The 18,512-nt window shown below is 39.2% G+C and overlaps 1 protein-coding gene across 1 annotated transcript in view; it reads left to right on the top strand.

The window, feature by feature from the left end:
* The window catches only part of LOC147141706 (vesicle-associated membrane protein-associated protein B/C-like), a 28,704-nt gene extending 11,850 nt beyond the window's left edge, over positions 1-16,854 (top strand). The window contains exons 3-6 of the mRNA XM_086040510.1: positions 11,030-11,133; positions 11,275-11,355; positions 12,541-12,720; positions 14,671-16,854. Of these exons, the coding sequence (XP_085896636.1) occupies positions 11,030-11,133; positions 11,275-11,355; positions 12,541-12,720; positions 14,671-14,826 (521 nt within the window). The 3' untranslated portion in view covers positions 14,827-16,854. The remainder of the gene's footprint in view (positions 1-11,029; positions 11,134-11,274; positions 11,356-12,540; positions 12,721-14,670) is intronic.
* Positions 16,855-18,512: the final 1,658 nt, after the last annotated feature.

An 18,512-nucleotide genomic window follows, 5' to 3' on the forward strand; every position in this document is an offset into this window, starting at 1 on the left:
TGGAAAAGATCGGATACGTATCCGATCTAGGACCACATATGGAAGCGACCCAGGCCGCATTTGAAAAAATCGGAATTGAGCCGTTCAGACTGTCATAAAAAAATCTGTTACAGGTCGCATATGGGCAAAAAAATCTGATCTGGATTGCATTTGCCTGCGGTGTGAACCTAGCCTAAGTGCCCAATTGCATCTTTATGACTATATCCCATTCTATTTCCATGCATGTTTCAATTGACACATATCCCAAAACGGCTGTCTACATTTATAGCGCACATGAAACACAAGCATCAACGCCGAGCAACAACACTGAAGTAACCTGTAATAGGGCTGTGCAATTAATCGAAATTAAATTACAATTACAATTATTACACTCCACGATTAGAAAATTGTCATAATCGTAAAAAAAGATTATTAATATGCATTTATATCCAAAACACTGTTTGTTTACACACAACGAAATCATACTTGAATTTATACATATACACATTTTATAAATTTCGTATCAAACTTACATAACCATAGTGTTTGAAAGAAAATTTTGTCTTTATTTTATATTTATATATTTTCTTATTTTGTACCAATGAATAAATGATTGTTTGAATAATTGTGATTTCAATTTTTACCAAAATAATCATGATTAATATTTTTTTCATAATCGAGCAGTCCTAACCTCTTATACATAAGTAATACAAATATGAAACATTACATAGCATTTATTGGGCCTGGGCTTACTCTTGACCTGCATTGATTTTAACTCATTCAGTACCAGGCAGTACCAGACCCTCTTTTACCCTAACGTTTAAAAAAAAAAATCGAAAAAAATATAAAGAAATTCCTGGGATTGAATGGCTGGACTGTGAAAAGACATATAAATATGTCTTTGGGATTGAATTAGTTAATGAGGCTAACCTTTAATTTACTACATCGGCTGCTGCCAGTAATTATTTTGCTTACATAATATAGTTATTTTGCAATAATAACTGCGATGTCATTCTCAGTCGACAGCAAGTGGCAAAATGGCCGGCCCCCCGAGGTGGATTCAAGCAGGTGGATTTAGCTGCTTAATTCATATTCCACAAACTCAATAATAATCAGAATTTTTTTTTGTTGACTTCCTTTTTTTTAATGATGGACACCCCTCTAATGTAGCACATTTAGACCATACTTCATTGTCTATGCCAGAAATCGGCAACCCGTGGTTCCCGAGCCGCATGTGACTCTTTAATCCTTCTGATGCGGCTCTCTGTGACATTGATGAGTATTTGAAATGAAATTGTTTCTATTTTGATTTGCAGGTTTTGCAAATAAAATTCTTAATTTGACACTTATGCTGCACTTGTAACATTACAACAAAACTTTTTTTGGGGAGTTTCAAATGTTTTTGTTAGAAACAGAATCATCATACATGCGACACACAGGTTTTAAAGTTATTATAAATACAGATTAAAATCAACAATGATATACATTATGCAGTGTTATCCTCACATTGCATAACAAAATGTTATTTGTCTTGCAAATTTAAAAAAAAATTTCGGAGACGGTCAAAATGGGGCCAACCCCTGGTCTATGCTTTTTCTATGTATACTTCATGGTTTAATACTTTCCTCAACGTCAGACAGTGTAATTGCAGACATTGGTCAGCAGTGGGCGACAAAATTACACAGTCCCTTCTGTTACTGTAGTTGTCCAGTTGCCACAGATTTGGGTACCAGTGTCCTAATTTGTCACCCTTTTCTAACCCAAAGTGTGATTTTTCCCCAAAAAATGAAGGAATTGTCTGTGTATTCTGAGAATTTTATTGTCATCTAGAAATAGATCAGATCGCTTTTTGAGTTGCCTTAATTAGCTCAGGTTGCCATAGTAACAGACCTCTTTTTACAGACACCGCCTCAAGCAAGGTTTCCCTCATTCTCCAACAGCGTTTGTGCTAGGATAAAATGGGCCCTGCTACTACATACAGTCCTCTTGTGACCTTGCTTAAACCTGCGGCGTCACACTAAATTTGAGCAGCATGGTTGCCAGGGCGACACCATCGAAAATGTTTACCTTTTTGTGAAGATTTTGTGAAAATGAGCAGTTTCTAAAATAGCATCACCCAAGCTGTCCCTAAGGAGGCAAAGGTAGTACAGTATTGATGCCACACCTTCAAATTCTTACAATTGCCTATAATAATGGTTCAAACTGTAAATATACATTAAACTATAGTCCAAAAATAGTTCAATATAATTTCAAACTCATCTTAGACTACCCTTAGATATAAATGGCTTACAGGTGATTTGAGTTTGAAAAATGCACCAGTAAGAAACATACACATATGTAAAAGAATTGCAGACTCTATAAGTTGTGCTAACAACTCAGGCTAAACGTAGTTCCTCCTCGACATACAATGATATTAGAAGAATCGGGATCAATCACTGGACCATACTTCCTTGACACTCGGGGTGGGCGATCTGGCAAAAATATCATGTCACGATTTTTAAAAAATAAGATCAAGATTTTATCATGATTCTTTTTTACATTGTTTTTTTAATACTAATTTGCACATTTCTGACAATTTTCCTCATGTTAAACATATAAAACATAGTTAAAATGTGTATAAAACTCTAAAAGAAAAATGACATTTTAAGTCATCTAAGCTTTCTGAACAGGTTTTAATTTGAATAGTGACAATTTTTATCAAAATCTGCAGTGAATGTAAACATAAAAGGTAACATAATGTAAACATAAAAACGCAGCTCGTAACGCAGATCTAGTGCTTTGAAGAGAGTTTTAACGCCCTCGTTTTCCACTGTTTTAACGGGAATCATGTCTTCAGCAATGTGATAAGTCACTGCCTTTTGTTTTTTCATATGGAGTGCTCTTGTTAAATGACTGTGTTACCGTGGGTTGCGTTAGCTTGGAGCTAGCGGCTGCCTCTGGCTACCATGTGCCTGATCTCCGTTTGCTTTGGCTGTCGGCGCTGACGTCCGAACCGAGACTCTGCAAACTTTGCAAATAACTGGTTTGCGCTTTCTCCTCCGAGGAAAAGCCAAACCAAATCAACACTGTGGATATAAAGTTTGTTTTCGGGACCAACTCTGCTTCGTGGTGACTTTCCGCTATAGCCTCCCGCTATACAAACAAACAGGGAGGCGGCGAGTGTCACGTACGGTGCACTGTGCGTGCTGCGAAGGCTTGTTCGGGGATACGAGTCCGCGGCTTTGCGCCGCCATAGTGCTAAACTGTTTAGAATGTGCCATGTAGACAATCAAACGATCTTTTGGCTTTATGAGATCGTGAACACGTTAAACCACTTAACGATCTAATATCGTCATATCGCCCATCCCTACTTGACACTAACTACTGTTTGTACTTTAGTATTAGCCTGGGCTTTGGTGCCATCTTGTCCTCTTAAGGCGTAGGTGAATTCCTGAACCGAGAATTGGCGGGGGTTCACCACTGTATACCAGCCGTGAATACAACCTGTATTTTGACGGACCACCATGGAAAACAATAGAAACAACCGATTCAAATAAAATACCTCTTAACTATCAAGTAGAATGTAGTTGTAATTAGTCCACAGTCTAGTGGTTGTAGACCCCTGCTGCATACTACTTCTGAGACAATATCATATTGACAGTCGCACAGTTCCAATAAAGAAAAAGCAATCTCAACACGCTTGACCTGGCTGTAAGTAAGTCAAATGCAGCCTTGACCGCAGGAATGTTGCTGTGTTGGAATCAGTGTTATGTAGCATCCAGTGGTTAAATGTGTGCCATGAATGTTTGGAAAAAAATCTGTCCACAAACACTGGCTTTCCACAGGGAACGTCGTCGTCTGACATTTTGAGACGGGCAAACATTCCGAATATCCATGAATAACATGCGGCGATATAAATTAACAGTTATTTTATTGCCAAATAAGCCTCGTTAGCTTGTCATTAGCACAACAAACGGGACAACTCGAGACCCATGACCTGTAGCCCAAGGCCTCCGCGGGGAGGCGGGTTTAAGTGCTTTGGGCTGTGTTAAATCCCTGCGATAGTGTTTTCTTTAACTTTTGATTTACATTTGGACATTTTGTACCCATGAGAGCACAATCAGGAGAAAGAGATCCTGCTCAGTGGAAAGGCCCAAATATGAATCCATATTGTAAGTGTTAGTGCCTGTATCCTGGCAGGGTTTCCCTAAGGACCAACGAGTCTGCTTCACTTCACATCTCTTTGTTTTCTCACTGTAGTTCAGTTCCACATTGGACTGGCTTTTTGCCCTCACTGACAGAAAGTCACCTATAGCATGATTATAATATTTGTGAGTGTAATTTCGATGAGGTGTATGTTGTCTTGTGTGATTTAAGGCAATATTTACTACGGATGTCCCGATCACACTTTTTTGGCATCCGAGTCTTTGGTTTTAAGGATCTGCCGATACAGAGTCCCGATACAATACCTCGGCAAAAGCGTGCATACAAATGGTCTTGATTTAATATAAAAATATACGTACAGACATGTTTACATGCTACATAAATGTGTATATGTTATAAGTTACTATACAGTATATATTTACATTTATATTATAGGGCCCAATCCGTGGCAATTCATTTTTGTAACACTCTTAACATAAACTAAAGTTCTATCTTTTTTCTTTTTTTAGTGGAATGGCCCATATAAGCTTTAACATAGAATGAGGGATTCCTCTTGAGTGCGTTTTACATCATTATTTGTTGGCGTGTGCAGGCTAAAATGACGAGTCCGCGCAACTATGTAATTGGTATGCGCATGTCATCTGAAAATGACATCACTCGTGGTCTTGCACAGAACATATTCTTGAGAAAAAAAAATGTCTGGGTTGACGTCCCCTTGAATAAGTTAAGAGGAAAAATAATGGAGCTAGGCAGAATTCACATTAATAGGAATGCTGGATTTCTGCATTCTAATGGCGTGGCCGTGGTCAGTGTGGTACAATAGCAGCATGTCAATGCTTCACTTTGTTACATTTCCTGTAAATTCTTGTGAGAACTCAGCTGAAACTGATCTGAAATTATGAATCTAACAACTCTAGTAACTCGGATTACAAAACATTATTTAATGTATTATTACTATAAGTTATTTTCCTTGCTGGAAATTTGTTTTTACAAAAACTAAAGTACAGTGGAGAAGAAAAAAGAACTTTTAAAAAGCAGGATGTTTGACTTTAAGCTCGGTCGTATTTCACATTTTTTACGTGATTGTATGCTGTAAAAATAGTGAATCCCTTGTTTAACTTTTGAACCATATTTTTCATGAAATGTTCAGTTTTTTTGGCTAACGTTTTAATCAATCAATCAATCAATCACATTTTATTTATATAGCACTTTTCATACATAAAAATGCAACTCAAAGTGCTTTAAAACATTCAAAGCAAAACATAGAATTATCTTCAATCAAAAGAAAAGATAAATTATTTAAAAGTTGTTGAAAGCCAAACTAAAAAGGTGTGTCTTGAGCTTCCTCTTAAAAATATCAACAGTCTCTGCAGACCTGACATCCTCTGGCAGGCTATTCCAAAGGTGAGGACCAAAATGGCTGAATGCAGCCTCGCCATGCATTTTGGTCCTCACCCTTGGAATAAATAAAAGGCCGGCGCCAGAGGACCTCAGGATCCGCGAGGGCTGGTATGATAAAAGCAAATCAGATAAATAAGATGGCCCAAGACCATTAACACATTTATAAACTAATAAAAGTACTTTAAAATCGATCCTGAAACACACAGGGAGCCAATGCAGCAATTTCAAAACTGGCGTAATGTGCTCCCGCCCTCTGGTTCTCGTCAGCACCCGAGCGGCTGAATTCTGCAGTAGTTGCAGTGGTGAAATGCTCTTTTTCGGGAGGCCAGAGAGCAGGGCATTACAGTAATCTAAACGACAGGAAATAAAGGCATGCATCAGCACTTCCGTGTTAGCCTGAGAGAGAAACGGGCGGACTCTGGCGATATTCTTAAGGTGATAAAAACCAATCTTGGTTACATTTTTAATATGAGGAATAAAACTGAGCTCAGAGTCAAAAATGACGCCAAGGTTCTTCACACAGTGTGAGGGATTAAAAATGTGTAGTTTTGGTAAAAGCTTCTCTCTCTGACCTTCGGGACCGATAACTAAGACCTCAGTCTTGTCCTCATTGAGCTGTAGGAAATTATCTGCCATCCATGACTTGATATCTAAAATGCAATTTAAAAGGGTATCAATGGGTCCTGTGTCATCAGGAGACACGGCAATATACAGCTGCGTGTCATCAGCATAGCTGTGAAAGCTGATGCCGTGTCCCCTGATGACATCCCCGAGGGGAAGCATATAAAGATTAAAAAGTAAGGGGCCTAAAATCGAACCTTGAGGAACCCCACATTTAATTTCATGAGTTTTAGAGGAACAAGTATCCATACTTACAAAGAAATATCGGTCTGTGAGATAGGAATAAAACCAGTCAAAAACAGTACCAGAGATGCCCACTAGATTTTTAAGTCTATTTAATAAAATTTGGTGATCTACTGTATCAAAAGCAGCGCTTAGATCCAGTAGCACCAAGACTGTGAGTTTTCTCACGTCTGCAGTGCACCTAATATCATTTAAGATCCTTAAAAGAGCAGTCTCCGTACTGTGGTTCATCCTAAAACCAGATTGATATTTCTCCAAAATATTATTTGTATTTAAAAAATGATTCAACTGGATGAAAACCAGTTTTTCTAAAATCTTACTTAAAAACGGTAAGTTGGATACGGGTCTGTAGTTATTAAAAACGCTCGGGTCAGAACCGCTCTTCTTCAGAAGGGGCTTCACCACCGCCGTTTTAAAGGCAGCTGGGAAGACGCCTGTCTGAAGAGAGCAATTGACTATATTTAAAATTTGTTCTTCAAAAAATCCATAAAATGTCTTAAAAAGAAATGTGGGAATTGGATCCAAAAGGCAGGTTGTTGGGTTTACCTGGGAGAAAACTCGAACAAGTGTCCTTGCATCAACCAGGGCAAAACTTTCCAGTGTTTCCTCATGTAAATATGATTGTCCGGGTTTATTAAAACTTGTGTTTTGACGGGCTAAAAGACTGGATCTTATGTCATCGATTTTACTTCTGAAGTGGTCTGCAAAGTCCTCACAGAGAGCATCTGTTGGTCTCTGTGGGGACTTATTAAAATCAGAACTAGTTAAAAGTTCAAAGGTGGAGAAGAGAACCCTGGGGTTGTTTTTATTGACTGTAATGAGGTTTGAGAAATAGGAAGATCTTGCCAGTTTTACTGTTTTATTGTAAGATTTCAGTTGTTCGCATAAAATTTCATAGTGTACTGTAAGTTTACTTTTTCTCCACCTCCTCTCTGCACTCCTGCATTTTCTCTTTGATATTTTGATAGCATTGTTTCTCCACGGGGGTACAGTCTTTGTTTTTGTTGTTTTAATTAAAAGTGGAGCTACTGAATCTAATGATGATTTAAGATGTAGGTTAAAATTGTCAACAATAAGATCACAGGGTGCAGGTAAAATGTCAGCAGGAGTGTTTTTTAAGATCTCGATAAAATTTGCTGCCACCTCAGAAGATAGGTAGCGTTTCTTCACTGTTCTGACCGGGACTGCTAGATGGTTAAAACTGGCGATGTTAAAATAGACACAGTAGTGGTCTGACACTGCCAAGTCAACAACAGAGGACACACCAGCAGACAAGCCATAGGTTATAACCAAATCCAGGGTGTGTCCTCTGTTGTGAGTTGGCTGCAAGACGTGCTGTTTAAAATCCAAGCAGTTTAAAAGGTTTGAAAAATCTCTGGATAGTGGGTCCGAGATGTTGTCCATGTGTATATTAAAATCGCCAGTTATTAATATTCTGTTATAACTGGAATATAAAATGGATAAGAATTCTGAAAATTCTGTAATAAAAGAAGTGGAATGATGGGGAGGTCTATAGACGGTAATGCAGAGAATAGGGGGACTGCTAAAAACAAAGGCATGGTGTTCAAACGATAAATAGCTGCTAAAAATGATCTCCTTTGATAAAAGAGTATTAATAAAAATTGATGCAGTCCCGCCTCCTCTTTTGCCATCCCTTGTAGAAAATAAAAAGTTAAAATTCGGTGGGCAAGCCTCGTTGAGAGCAACTGGAGCATCTGTACCAAGCCATGTCTCAGACAAAAGTATACCATGTAAATTATTGTCTAAAATCAGGTCGTTTATGATAAAAGTTTTGTTTAAAAGGGAGCGCACGTTCAGCATGGCCAGATTAATTATTGTGCTGGACGTGCGCTCATGGTGGTACGAATGAGCAGTATTAACATATACTAGATTACCACTGTTAAAACCACGTTGTTTGTGTGTGCAAGGGAAGCGTCTGCCGGTGATGGTTTCAATGGTACAGTACTTTTTAAGTACAGTAAGTCGTCATCTGTTTTGCTGTTGGCGCATTCTTACATACATATGTTTACTTTTCATTTAAAATAGTTATATTCGTCATTGTGGACTAAGGTTCACATGGGTCAGTGAAGATATTTTAATTTGAACGAGAAAAAGATGACTCTCTACTTGCCTGATTGTAGATAGACTGATTCTTTGTCCTTTTTTAGTCAGAGTAAAGGAAGGGTTCATCCCCCCTTCTTTGCCCTTCTAATGGTTCCATTCATCATAAACATGCAGGCTCGTGACCATCCTGCTTCCCCATGTTACCTACAATTAACCACCGCGCTTTATAAATTATGGACCATTGTGGTGTAAAAAGCACCAAATCATGCAATTAATCAGGCACTTAGCAGAAATATGTTTATTTTAGCCTGTGTTCAAAAGCTCTGCATCAAAAATGTTTTTTTTTGTTGTTTTTTTTAAATCTCCCTACCTCTCCAAAGCCCCCTACTATTGGAATGTTTTCCTCCCTTGGGGTTTTGGCTAAGGACCTTTTAATGTGATATTCTGTTGCCCAAAGAATTTACACGCTTTCCTGCCTCCGTTCTTCAGTGGTGTCCCCTCGGACCCAAGTTGGATTGCTTTGTAAATTGGGCCTGATTGAAACAGGACGTTCCCAATCTGTTCATGCCGTCTGTTTCTGCTTTGTGATACTGAGCCGCCCTTGATGGCTGTAACGGTGCGCTGCAGCTCTGATCGAGGGAGAATTGGCATGTGCCACGAGTGAAAACTCTTGATTGCTACACCGGCTGTGACAGTAGTAGGTCATTTGATTTGAAAGAAAGACGCAGAACAGAATTTTTGGACTTAGATGGGGCCAATGTCACAATGCGTCTCTAAATTACAACCACATTTGAGAAAGAAAAAAAAAACAAAAAAAAACTTTGTCAAAGGAGAAGTGATCCCACCATTAGCAAGCATTTGAGCCATCCTCTATGCACTGCCAGACCTGACTTAAGAAAGTGATCATTGTAAATCATTGTTACAGCTCCAAAATACCTTTTCAGCCGTTGGAATAACATCAAATAGCGCACCACCGGCTGATGTGACCATCGGTGGAAGTGGTATACCAGCGCAGCACCTGCTTTTTGTTAGTGGGATATGTAATGCTAAGAAAAAGGGGGGAAACAGGCTTGGAAGCTGTTAAAACGATTAACCCCTCGGTGCATTTGTAGATCTGTCACTGTTTTGCCGTCATTCCACCATTAGCAAGCATTTGAGCCTTCCTCTATGCACTGCCAGACCTTAACGTGGAATTAGATTAAAGGCACCAGTTATTTGGGAGGCCCAAGTAATCTGCCCTCATTTGACTGTCGTGTTTTCATACTGGATAACCAAATTGAGAATGCAGACATCATTCAAAAACGCTGCACGGCTCAAGTGACACAATTGGATCCATCCAATCACACTCAAGACACCTTCATGGTTGGACATTCACGTCATATTAAACTTGCAAAAATCCACGTAACATAACTGGACGTTTGCTACAGTAGTTTACTTGCCAATGTCATGCACGAACTCCAGTGAGACGAATTTCCGTTTCCACAATGTTCAAACACGACGTGCTCGGGCATGCGCTCCGTACCCCCCTGATTTTGATACAAATTAGGGATGCAGCGAGGATTGGTGGGGAAAACACTACGTTCCATTCCGCCAAGGCACAAACGCCCCGTTAAACCCAATTCTACTGGCGCAAAGTCTAGCAAAATAACAGAAGAAAGAAAAGTCCACTTTGTGCTAGAAGTGCGCCCAGAATGACGACAGGGCCTATTATATTCATGTCACTCATCGCAGGAAGAAAGCAGTTGGTTTTCTCCTCGTTCCTAAAGTGTGGTGCTCTGGTGCGTATATCGCCATTTTTGTTTACCTCTGCTTGTGCGTTTCCGGTGAATTGCGCATCAGACGATTCACACACGTTCATTTTCGCCGTAGAGACAGAAAATAACATGAAAACACCACAGTGAAATGAATGTTCTTTTCTCACTATCTGCGAGTAATCGCCGGCTGTACAAGCACTTCCTGTTAGTGTTGTCATGATGCCAAAATTTTGACTTCGATACTATACCTGCATAAAACGCCTCGGTACCGGTACCACAACAAAAGTCTCAAATCAGCAAAAGCAGCAATATTAAAACTGACAAAAGAACTTAAAATGTAAAAAATATATTAATTCAAAATATTAGGATCTGCTTGATAAGAAAATAACATTTTTAACGGCGTTTTTGAAGCTTGGAAAAAGTAGAGGCTTGCGGATCTGTAAATTACAGTAATTATGACACATTTGAGGTGTGTCTGATATTAAGTCAAATAAATAATTGCTGACAGGCCAGTGGTGTAATGTGGAGGTTACCCTCATTGAAATCAGTGGGAGACAAGTGACTGCACAAGCCAACTAAATGCTATGTTATGTTTAATATTGTTGTCACTACTCAATGTGAAATTTGGCATCCTATTCCTTCAATGTAAGCACAGTCATATCATATGCTTAACTTGAAGTGTACACATAAAACCGGATAAAGACATCAAATGGGAACTGTGACTGGCTTTCTTATCTACTATATAGGGGTTGTATTTCAAATTTTTTTCAGAGTGGTTGTTCCCCTGGTACAGTGTTTCAGTTTCTGTCTGTTGCATCTTTCAGTCATGTTGCAGCCTTTCGATTACGACCCCAACGAGAAGAGCAAACACAAGTTCATGGTTCAGTCCATGCTAGCGCCCCCAGACATGACCGACATGGAAGGAGTGGTAAGTGTGTACATTGCGCTGCCCTTTGTGAGATAAAAGGCGTATTTGACACTTTAAGTCATGATTGAATTGCTCCTTGTGTTCTGTCCTTATTGTGTATGTGTGTGCGCGCACGCATGCCTGTCCTGTCCCTGTCCTTAGTGGAAGGAGGCAAAGCCGGAGGAGCTGATGGACTCCAAGCTGAGGTGTGTTTTTGAGATGCCAGTGGAGAACGAAAAGACAGTAAGCACTTTTTAAAATGTATTTATTTATTTACCTTCACTTTTTTGTATCAAATCGCTATCTCGTTGAGAATCGTATGTGTCCCCATGTTTTGTAAACATCTGGTCCTTCTTCTTAATTTGTCGGCCTCGTTTTAATTTATACACGTCACATATGAGATGCATGCACCCCGTCAGCACTGTGACATGGCTCTGGTCTACATGATTGGCTTGGTTTCAAATTAGAGATTACTAGGTCCCGACCAATTAATCGCCCTATTATGGCCCTTCAAACATCAGCCCAACTAATGTTTGCCGATTTTTTTTTTTAACATTTTTTTTTTAATTCTTTATGTACTCTCACCCTTTACAGCAGTTGTACACAAGTAACACTGTCCTCATTATTTATTACCCATTAATTTATGCCACAACCTTGTTATAATGAAATTCCCATTGGGATAATCACAAAAAGGTGGCCCATCCAAGTTTGTTATATTATGTTTCAGATAACCTAAAAAGATGTAAAGACATTTCATTTTGTGTTTTATTTTTTACGATGAATGGAAATGATGGCTTGCCCTCTAATTGGTATGGTGTGGTGTATATCTTCTACAATTATGGCCAAAAAGTTCACTCTTGGATTTATCACACTAAAACATATTTTCCCACGTACTGCATGAACTTGAGGAAAATTTCAAGTGTCTATTTGCAAAAATTTAAAACATATTCCAAAGGATATGTTTGGCGCAAACATGACACTGCTCATATCGCCTTGGTCAAGGTGGAGGGAATTATGAACAGTTCCAAATATCCGTCATGGTTGGCACAAAAACCGGAAAAGACTGGAAAAGCCTACTAGAACATCTGAACTTTATTTGTAGTTAAGCAAAGGCACTTTAATTAGTGACAGGCGTGTGCCTACTCCAATTTAACATGAGTTTGACATGCCTTTGTCGCTTTTTTTTTTTTTTTTTATCACAAAAACCTGGCACTTGAACAGGGGTGTGTAGACTTATACATGTACTTCATGGATTAGAGTGTGTTTGCTTGCTTAGTGATAACGTCACCACTGTACTGGCTTGTTCCTCCCCCTCGTTGAACTGAATTAAATTGATTGGATGGGTGATCTGAGATTTGACAGGCACTGTCACAGTTCTGATTGTATCAGCAATAGTCGACTCACTGCTCCTCTTAACTCTGTAACCAGCACGACATCGAGTCCAACAAGATGATGTCGTCCAGCTTACTGAAGTCCGAGTCCTCCTCGCTGCCCACAAAGTCAATGAGCTCGACCCTGGATGATGGCGAGGTGAAGAAGATCATGGAGGAGTGCAAGAGGCTCCAAATGGAGGCTCAGAGGCTACGGGAAGAGAACAAACAGATCAGGGTGAGTGGCACGCCTGCGAAAACATGACGGGCCAGTCTCTGACGGCTATCTACTGTATGAACTTGATAACTTTTTGGTGTCTTCAACCACCATCAACTGTTATGACTAATTAACCCATTAAGGACGGGAGCGCATAACCGCGTTTCTACGACTAGAGCCGGCAGCGTTGTTGCGTCTTTCTACCTTTAAAGCCGAGAGAGCGTACACATCGTTTTCTTTTTATTATTTACTTATCGGTCTCTTAACCAATAAAATGCATCAGAATATACACGTGACGGTGTCGTAAGCCCGCAGAGGATGTTCCGGAATTCTTGCGAGTCATAATGGCGGTCGCCTTTCGATCGCGGGATCTCTAAAATGAGTAATGGCAGTGATATAGACGACACGATTGTGGACTTTGAACCAGTCGAACGTGATATATAGTTCAGATATATGTTTTTAGACAATGACAATTTCGACGTCTTTGTTACAGAATAGAGGATGGTAACTACTACTTGTTTTTTCACATTTAAAATAGTGCTTTTCTTGCACTGACACTTTATTTTTACACCTTCGATTGAAACAGTAAAGCTGAATAAACTCGGGCCTGCCTGGAAGCCACATGTCTAAGGTCTCAAATTCTTTTGGAATTAAGGGCTGAGATATTAATTATTTTGTAGGTGTTGAATTCTCAAGTTGAAAACTTCAGGTTTTCAAGGGTAATTCCAAAGACGACCTTAGGTTTTGGGGAACTGTTGAGCCAGGTTCTTTAGGCTTTTATGGGTTAACAGAACCGTTAAGGGTGGAGCTTATCGATAGAGCAGTTTTGTTTAAAATTCAACCCGGGGCCAGTTTAGTTTCGGGTTTTAAAAAAAATTCTAGAGCAGTTTTTATAAAATTCAACCAGGGGCCAGTTTAGTACCGGGTTTTAAAAAAAATTCAGCCCGGGGCCAGTTTAGTACCGGGGCTTGGTACCCATCCATACTTTTAAGCCTCTTATTATTTTAGGAAAATGCAATCATTTACCTGCACTTCTACTGCCTGTACTCTTTCAGTTCAGTGCAGTCTTCTCCCTAAAAAGTAAAACACACAAAAAAAGCATTAGAATTAAAAAACAAAAAAAGCTTTATTCATTTTCTATTCCTGACTTATGGAAATCCGTCACCTTGTTATCGGTCCTGTAATTGGTGGAGAGCCACAATGCATCTGGCATATATTCAAAAGCCAGCGTTCTCACACTTTTTCAGTCAAAATGATCTACCTTCCGCGTAGAGTATGTTTTGCATATTTGCATTGGGTAGGTCCTACCCACTACAAAAATGCAAACCATATATTTATTTCCAAATATATTGAGGATTCTTTATTTACAATGTATATTGATGTACCTAGCAATAACCGCATGAGCCAATGTTGCACAACACAACATAATTAACTATGAACATCTGTTTTTTTTTTGTGTTTTTTTATGTCATGCGATCTACCAATACTACCTTTGCGATCGACTGGTAGATCGCGATCGACGTATTGAGCACCGCTGTTCCAAAGCATGCTTTCATTAGAATGGCCGAGCCAATATGAATTTGTCCATCCACTGTGATTCAAAACCGCTGGCTTTGTGTTTTTTGGAACACCTACAAACACATTTACCTGATTGAAAACACCGACATTTGCAGTAGGAATGAAAATCCTTCATTCGCAGCTTTTTCTTTGATGGTTTAGGAACCGTTTCTGATACAGTGCTGCCCTTTCACTCTAACTTCAATATAGTTTCCATTACGTCAGAAGTTTTATAGCTGGAGGTGGCCCGAAATTTGGCACAGGTGGCCATCTCCAAAGTTTTTATGCAGGAAAAACCCTGGGATGACTAAACGATCAACTCTTTTCTCCATGTCCGTCATCTCATGTACCTTACGGCCCCATTCATTACTTCACAACCTCATTCACCCTCCCTCCTTCACCTGCCGTCCTCAGGAGGATGACGGTCTGCGGATGAGGAAGAGCAACGTCATGTCCTCCCAGCACTCCTCGGCCAGCCTGAAGAAGGACGAAGGCCTAAGCGCCCGCTCGGCCGCCTTCATCATCCTCTTCTTTTTGGTGGGCGTCATCGTGGGCAAGTTGGTCTTGTAGATCGCTGCCGTAGTCGGGTTTGGGGCGGGCGGGGCATCAGCATGCTTTTTTTTCCTCGGGGGATGAAATCAAACGCGGGGGACTTGCAGGATTTAGGATCAGAGATGCCATATCTGCTGGGAAGGGGGGACGTTCTTGGGAGTCGGGCGTTTAGATTGAGCCTCATTTATAGTAAAAAAATATATAAATAAATAAATTATATAAAAAATACAAAAAAAAGGTTATGTATGGGGGGAACAAACAAACAAAAATAAAAATGATTTGCCGTCTTCTGAACAAGCTGTTGCAGGTCTTGCCTAATCACCGCATTCAAGTCATTCAAGTCCCTTTTCACCAAAGTTCATGAGGGAGCATAGCAGAAAATGTGTGTTTGGTGTTTGTTCTCATTGACAACAGTAACTTCCCCCTCACCTCCACTGTACAATATATCCAAAGGGGAGCCTTCCACCTCAAATCCCCTTTATGGGCGAGATTTAGCTGATAATCATCCAGACAGGCGCGACTCACCAAAATCCATTGAATTGAAAAACAACCTCGATCGGTGTGCAAGAAATTGTATGTATGTCCCTTTTAGTGTCAGCTTTTCCTATCACTACATCCCCACGTGGAGGGGGATCTTCATTGCATGATTTCACAGCCGAATTTTACATCTGGACTTTTTGGAATCTAATTTAATTGCTTTTATAATGGTTTTAATTGTCATTATTTGTAGGTTTGCACAATTCTGTTTTCAAATCTTTTTGTTTCTTCTCGTTTGTGTGTAATTTTTATGATTTTTTTTTTTTTTTTTTTTTTTTTTGTCTGTGTTATCGTTGTAAAAGCGCATTTAAGATGTAATGCCCTTACCTGGAAAATCCAGCTCCAGATTTTGTTGTGTTTTCGAGGGCGTCTGCTGATTATTCCCCTGGCCGGCGCTTTGCCTTGTGATCTGTTTGGGCGGCTTTGTTTTTCCTCAGGCCGTTTCTACAGTAAACATTTATGTATGCACATAACACACGCCTGGAAATATAGACGCACATGAGGTGCATGCAGAAACAATGGTCATTTTTTTTTCCATGGCAACATTGACAACAACATCTTTGCAGCAGCTTCTCAGCTTTTCCTACTGAGCCATACATTTGTTAAGTGTTTTTGTCTGGGCAAATGTATGTTAGCAAATGGTGTCATGTTGTCAGATGCTTTCACCTGATTTTTTTTTTTCTTCTTTGTATTGCCACTGTATCGCCACATGAGTTCCATCGTGGTCGTTTGTTCACACATTTGTCAGTCTTGCTTGTCCACGTTTGACGTTTAATGCACTAAGGTGAAGAGTGTGATCTTGTATCGCTATATATTTATGCATCTCTATATACATATATAGCTAAGGCCTCGAGGGACCACATAATGACAACGTACTGTTCTGGAACAAGTGATTATTTTTGACTTAATAAAATTGATAAATCAAGATTAAAATGGTTGGATCTCCCAAATTTGCTTAAAACTAATAAAGAAGGAAATAATAATTTTCCTTGTGAGCCATTTGAAAGGCGTGTGTTCCTAAAACTGTATCTGTGCTTAGTGGTTAGTTTGAGGATGACTTGCAGACCTGAAATCAACTCAATAATTGAAATGCCGGACCTGCATCATATAGTATTTTCAGACAGATGTATTTTTCACTGAAGCATGGAAACAGCTGAGACAAGAAAAATACTGCAATTGAACCAGAATGTGAATATATTTAAAAAAAAATCATCATCAAACAGTACCACTACTATCCTGCCATGACACACCATTTTGCAAATAGGCTGAGCCACACGATGGCAATTTTCTGTGTAAATACTTGTTGATCCAGGCAAGACACTACAGTAACTATCACCTGAAGCAGTCGAGCAACTGTTTTGTATGTATGTAAACAAATACGTCTATCTGAGAAGAAGAAGAAGAAAAAGATGAATATTCCTAGTCAAGTAGTCTCTGGTGTATAAAAGCAAAATCCCACCTGGTTGGACTATGTAGCATCTTAATAAATTAAAGGAAATAAAGTCCCGACCTGGTTGTGTGAAGTCATTTCCTGTTTGTATATGAGCTACTGTAGTATGGTTTTTTTTTCCCCCTGTGATCTGCTTTCAAGTAAAAATTTCTGCATCAGGCTAGACACATACTAACTTTATACATAACACCTTTTTGTTTTTTGAAAGATCATATGACATGGAAAAAATTGGCAAGTGTGTCCTAAATGCTCTTAGTGTGTAGTGTACTCAACATCCCACACGGCACAACAAAACGATACCTCCACCACGTTAAATGTTCTATAAAGCGCTTCGTTACAGCTGCAGCTGTTGTGAAAGTGCTACAGTATATAAAATAAAGATTTATTGTATTGTATAACGACCGTGTCTCTAGAGATCTGTCGTAGTGTCAAGAGTTGACTCACCTGTCGGAGGCAGCATGGTGTCCACAGGGGAGCAAAAGGAAAAAAAATGGTGCACACCATACGGTATATAATAATTGTGTGTTTTAATTTATTGCTTTCACCGTCTTTGTAGTTGTATTATTGCTATAGTGTGCTTTGTTACAGCTGTAGCTGTTATGAAATGCGCCATGTAAATAAAGTTGTAATGTAATAATAAAAAAAAAACAGTTATGAATTATAACACTTGGGAACAACTTGAACTGGAATTCTGTTGAGTAACTAGTTGACTTAGATTTTTATGCTGATTAAAACTAAAACTGGCACGTTAATTCCCAAATTGCAGTCACGTTTTTTTCTACCACGTCAAGTGTTGTGTTTACCCTCCAGGTAAGCAAAAGTCCACTGATTAGCTAAAATCTGATTACGATTGGACTAGAGACGCCACAAAGGGGTAGGTATAGCCTAGGGCCCCAAGCTGGAAGGGGCCCCCAGGACAGCGCTGAAATTGGTGCTTTTATCAATGTCAAAATGACTGAATGTTTAGACATGCAACGTTGATGCATGTGAGCAAAAGGAAAAAAAACGCAAAAAATGTTAGCTGTCTTAACATTTATGATTTTCATTCCCGAATATTTTCTGAGCAGATCACAGACCAAAACTCACTCTTAACACATCCCACATTACAGGATAATCAGTCAGGATAATATTTTAGAGACGAATCGAGCCTTTGCTGACTTGTCTCAGAAGGGGGAGGGAGGCATGCTCAAATTTGCCCTGATTGTCGGTATGGGCACACGCAGTGCAGTCACGAGTTCCAGAGAAGTTTTTTTTTTTGGGTTTATTTATTTTTTATTTTTTTGTGGAAGTTCAAAAAAAAATTGGGGGGTAGTTGAACTTCTGTGTGTCTGTCTTTTTATACAGTCTAAGATAATATTCAGCTGACAAATTACTGTGAGAATCTGTTTATGTTGTGGGTCACTCTTTTTTAAAGTTTAAAATTTGAGAAAATATTTTTTAAATGCCAAAAACTATAGATAGTTTGTCCTTGTTTTTCGTAGGATTGTATATTTGTATTTTTTAATTTACAGTGTACTGTACTGTATATTTAAATAGATGATCAGGCACTGACACAAGGGGGAAAGGCTTGCAATGTCAAAATCAAATTTTAAGTATAAAATGTTGTGTAAATATCATTGATTTCATTTGGGGGATTTCCCAGTATTCAACCACCAATTTTTGTGTGTGTTTGGGGGGGATATTTTTTTTATGGTTAAACTTGCTGAGGGTGAAGGTT

This window comes from Filicampus tigris, chromosome 9 (assembly GCF_054856515.1).
Source record: "Filicampus tigris isolate MCC_2025a chromosome 9, RoL_Ftig_1.0, whole genome shotgun sequence".
Taxonomy (NCBI): Eukaryota; Metazoa; Chordata; class Actinopteri; order Syngnathiformes; family Syngnathidae; genus Filicampus; species Filicampus tigris.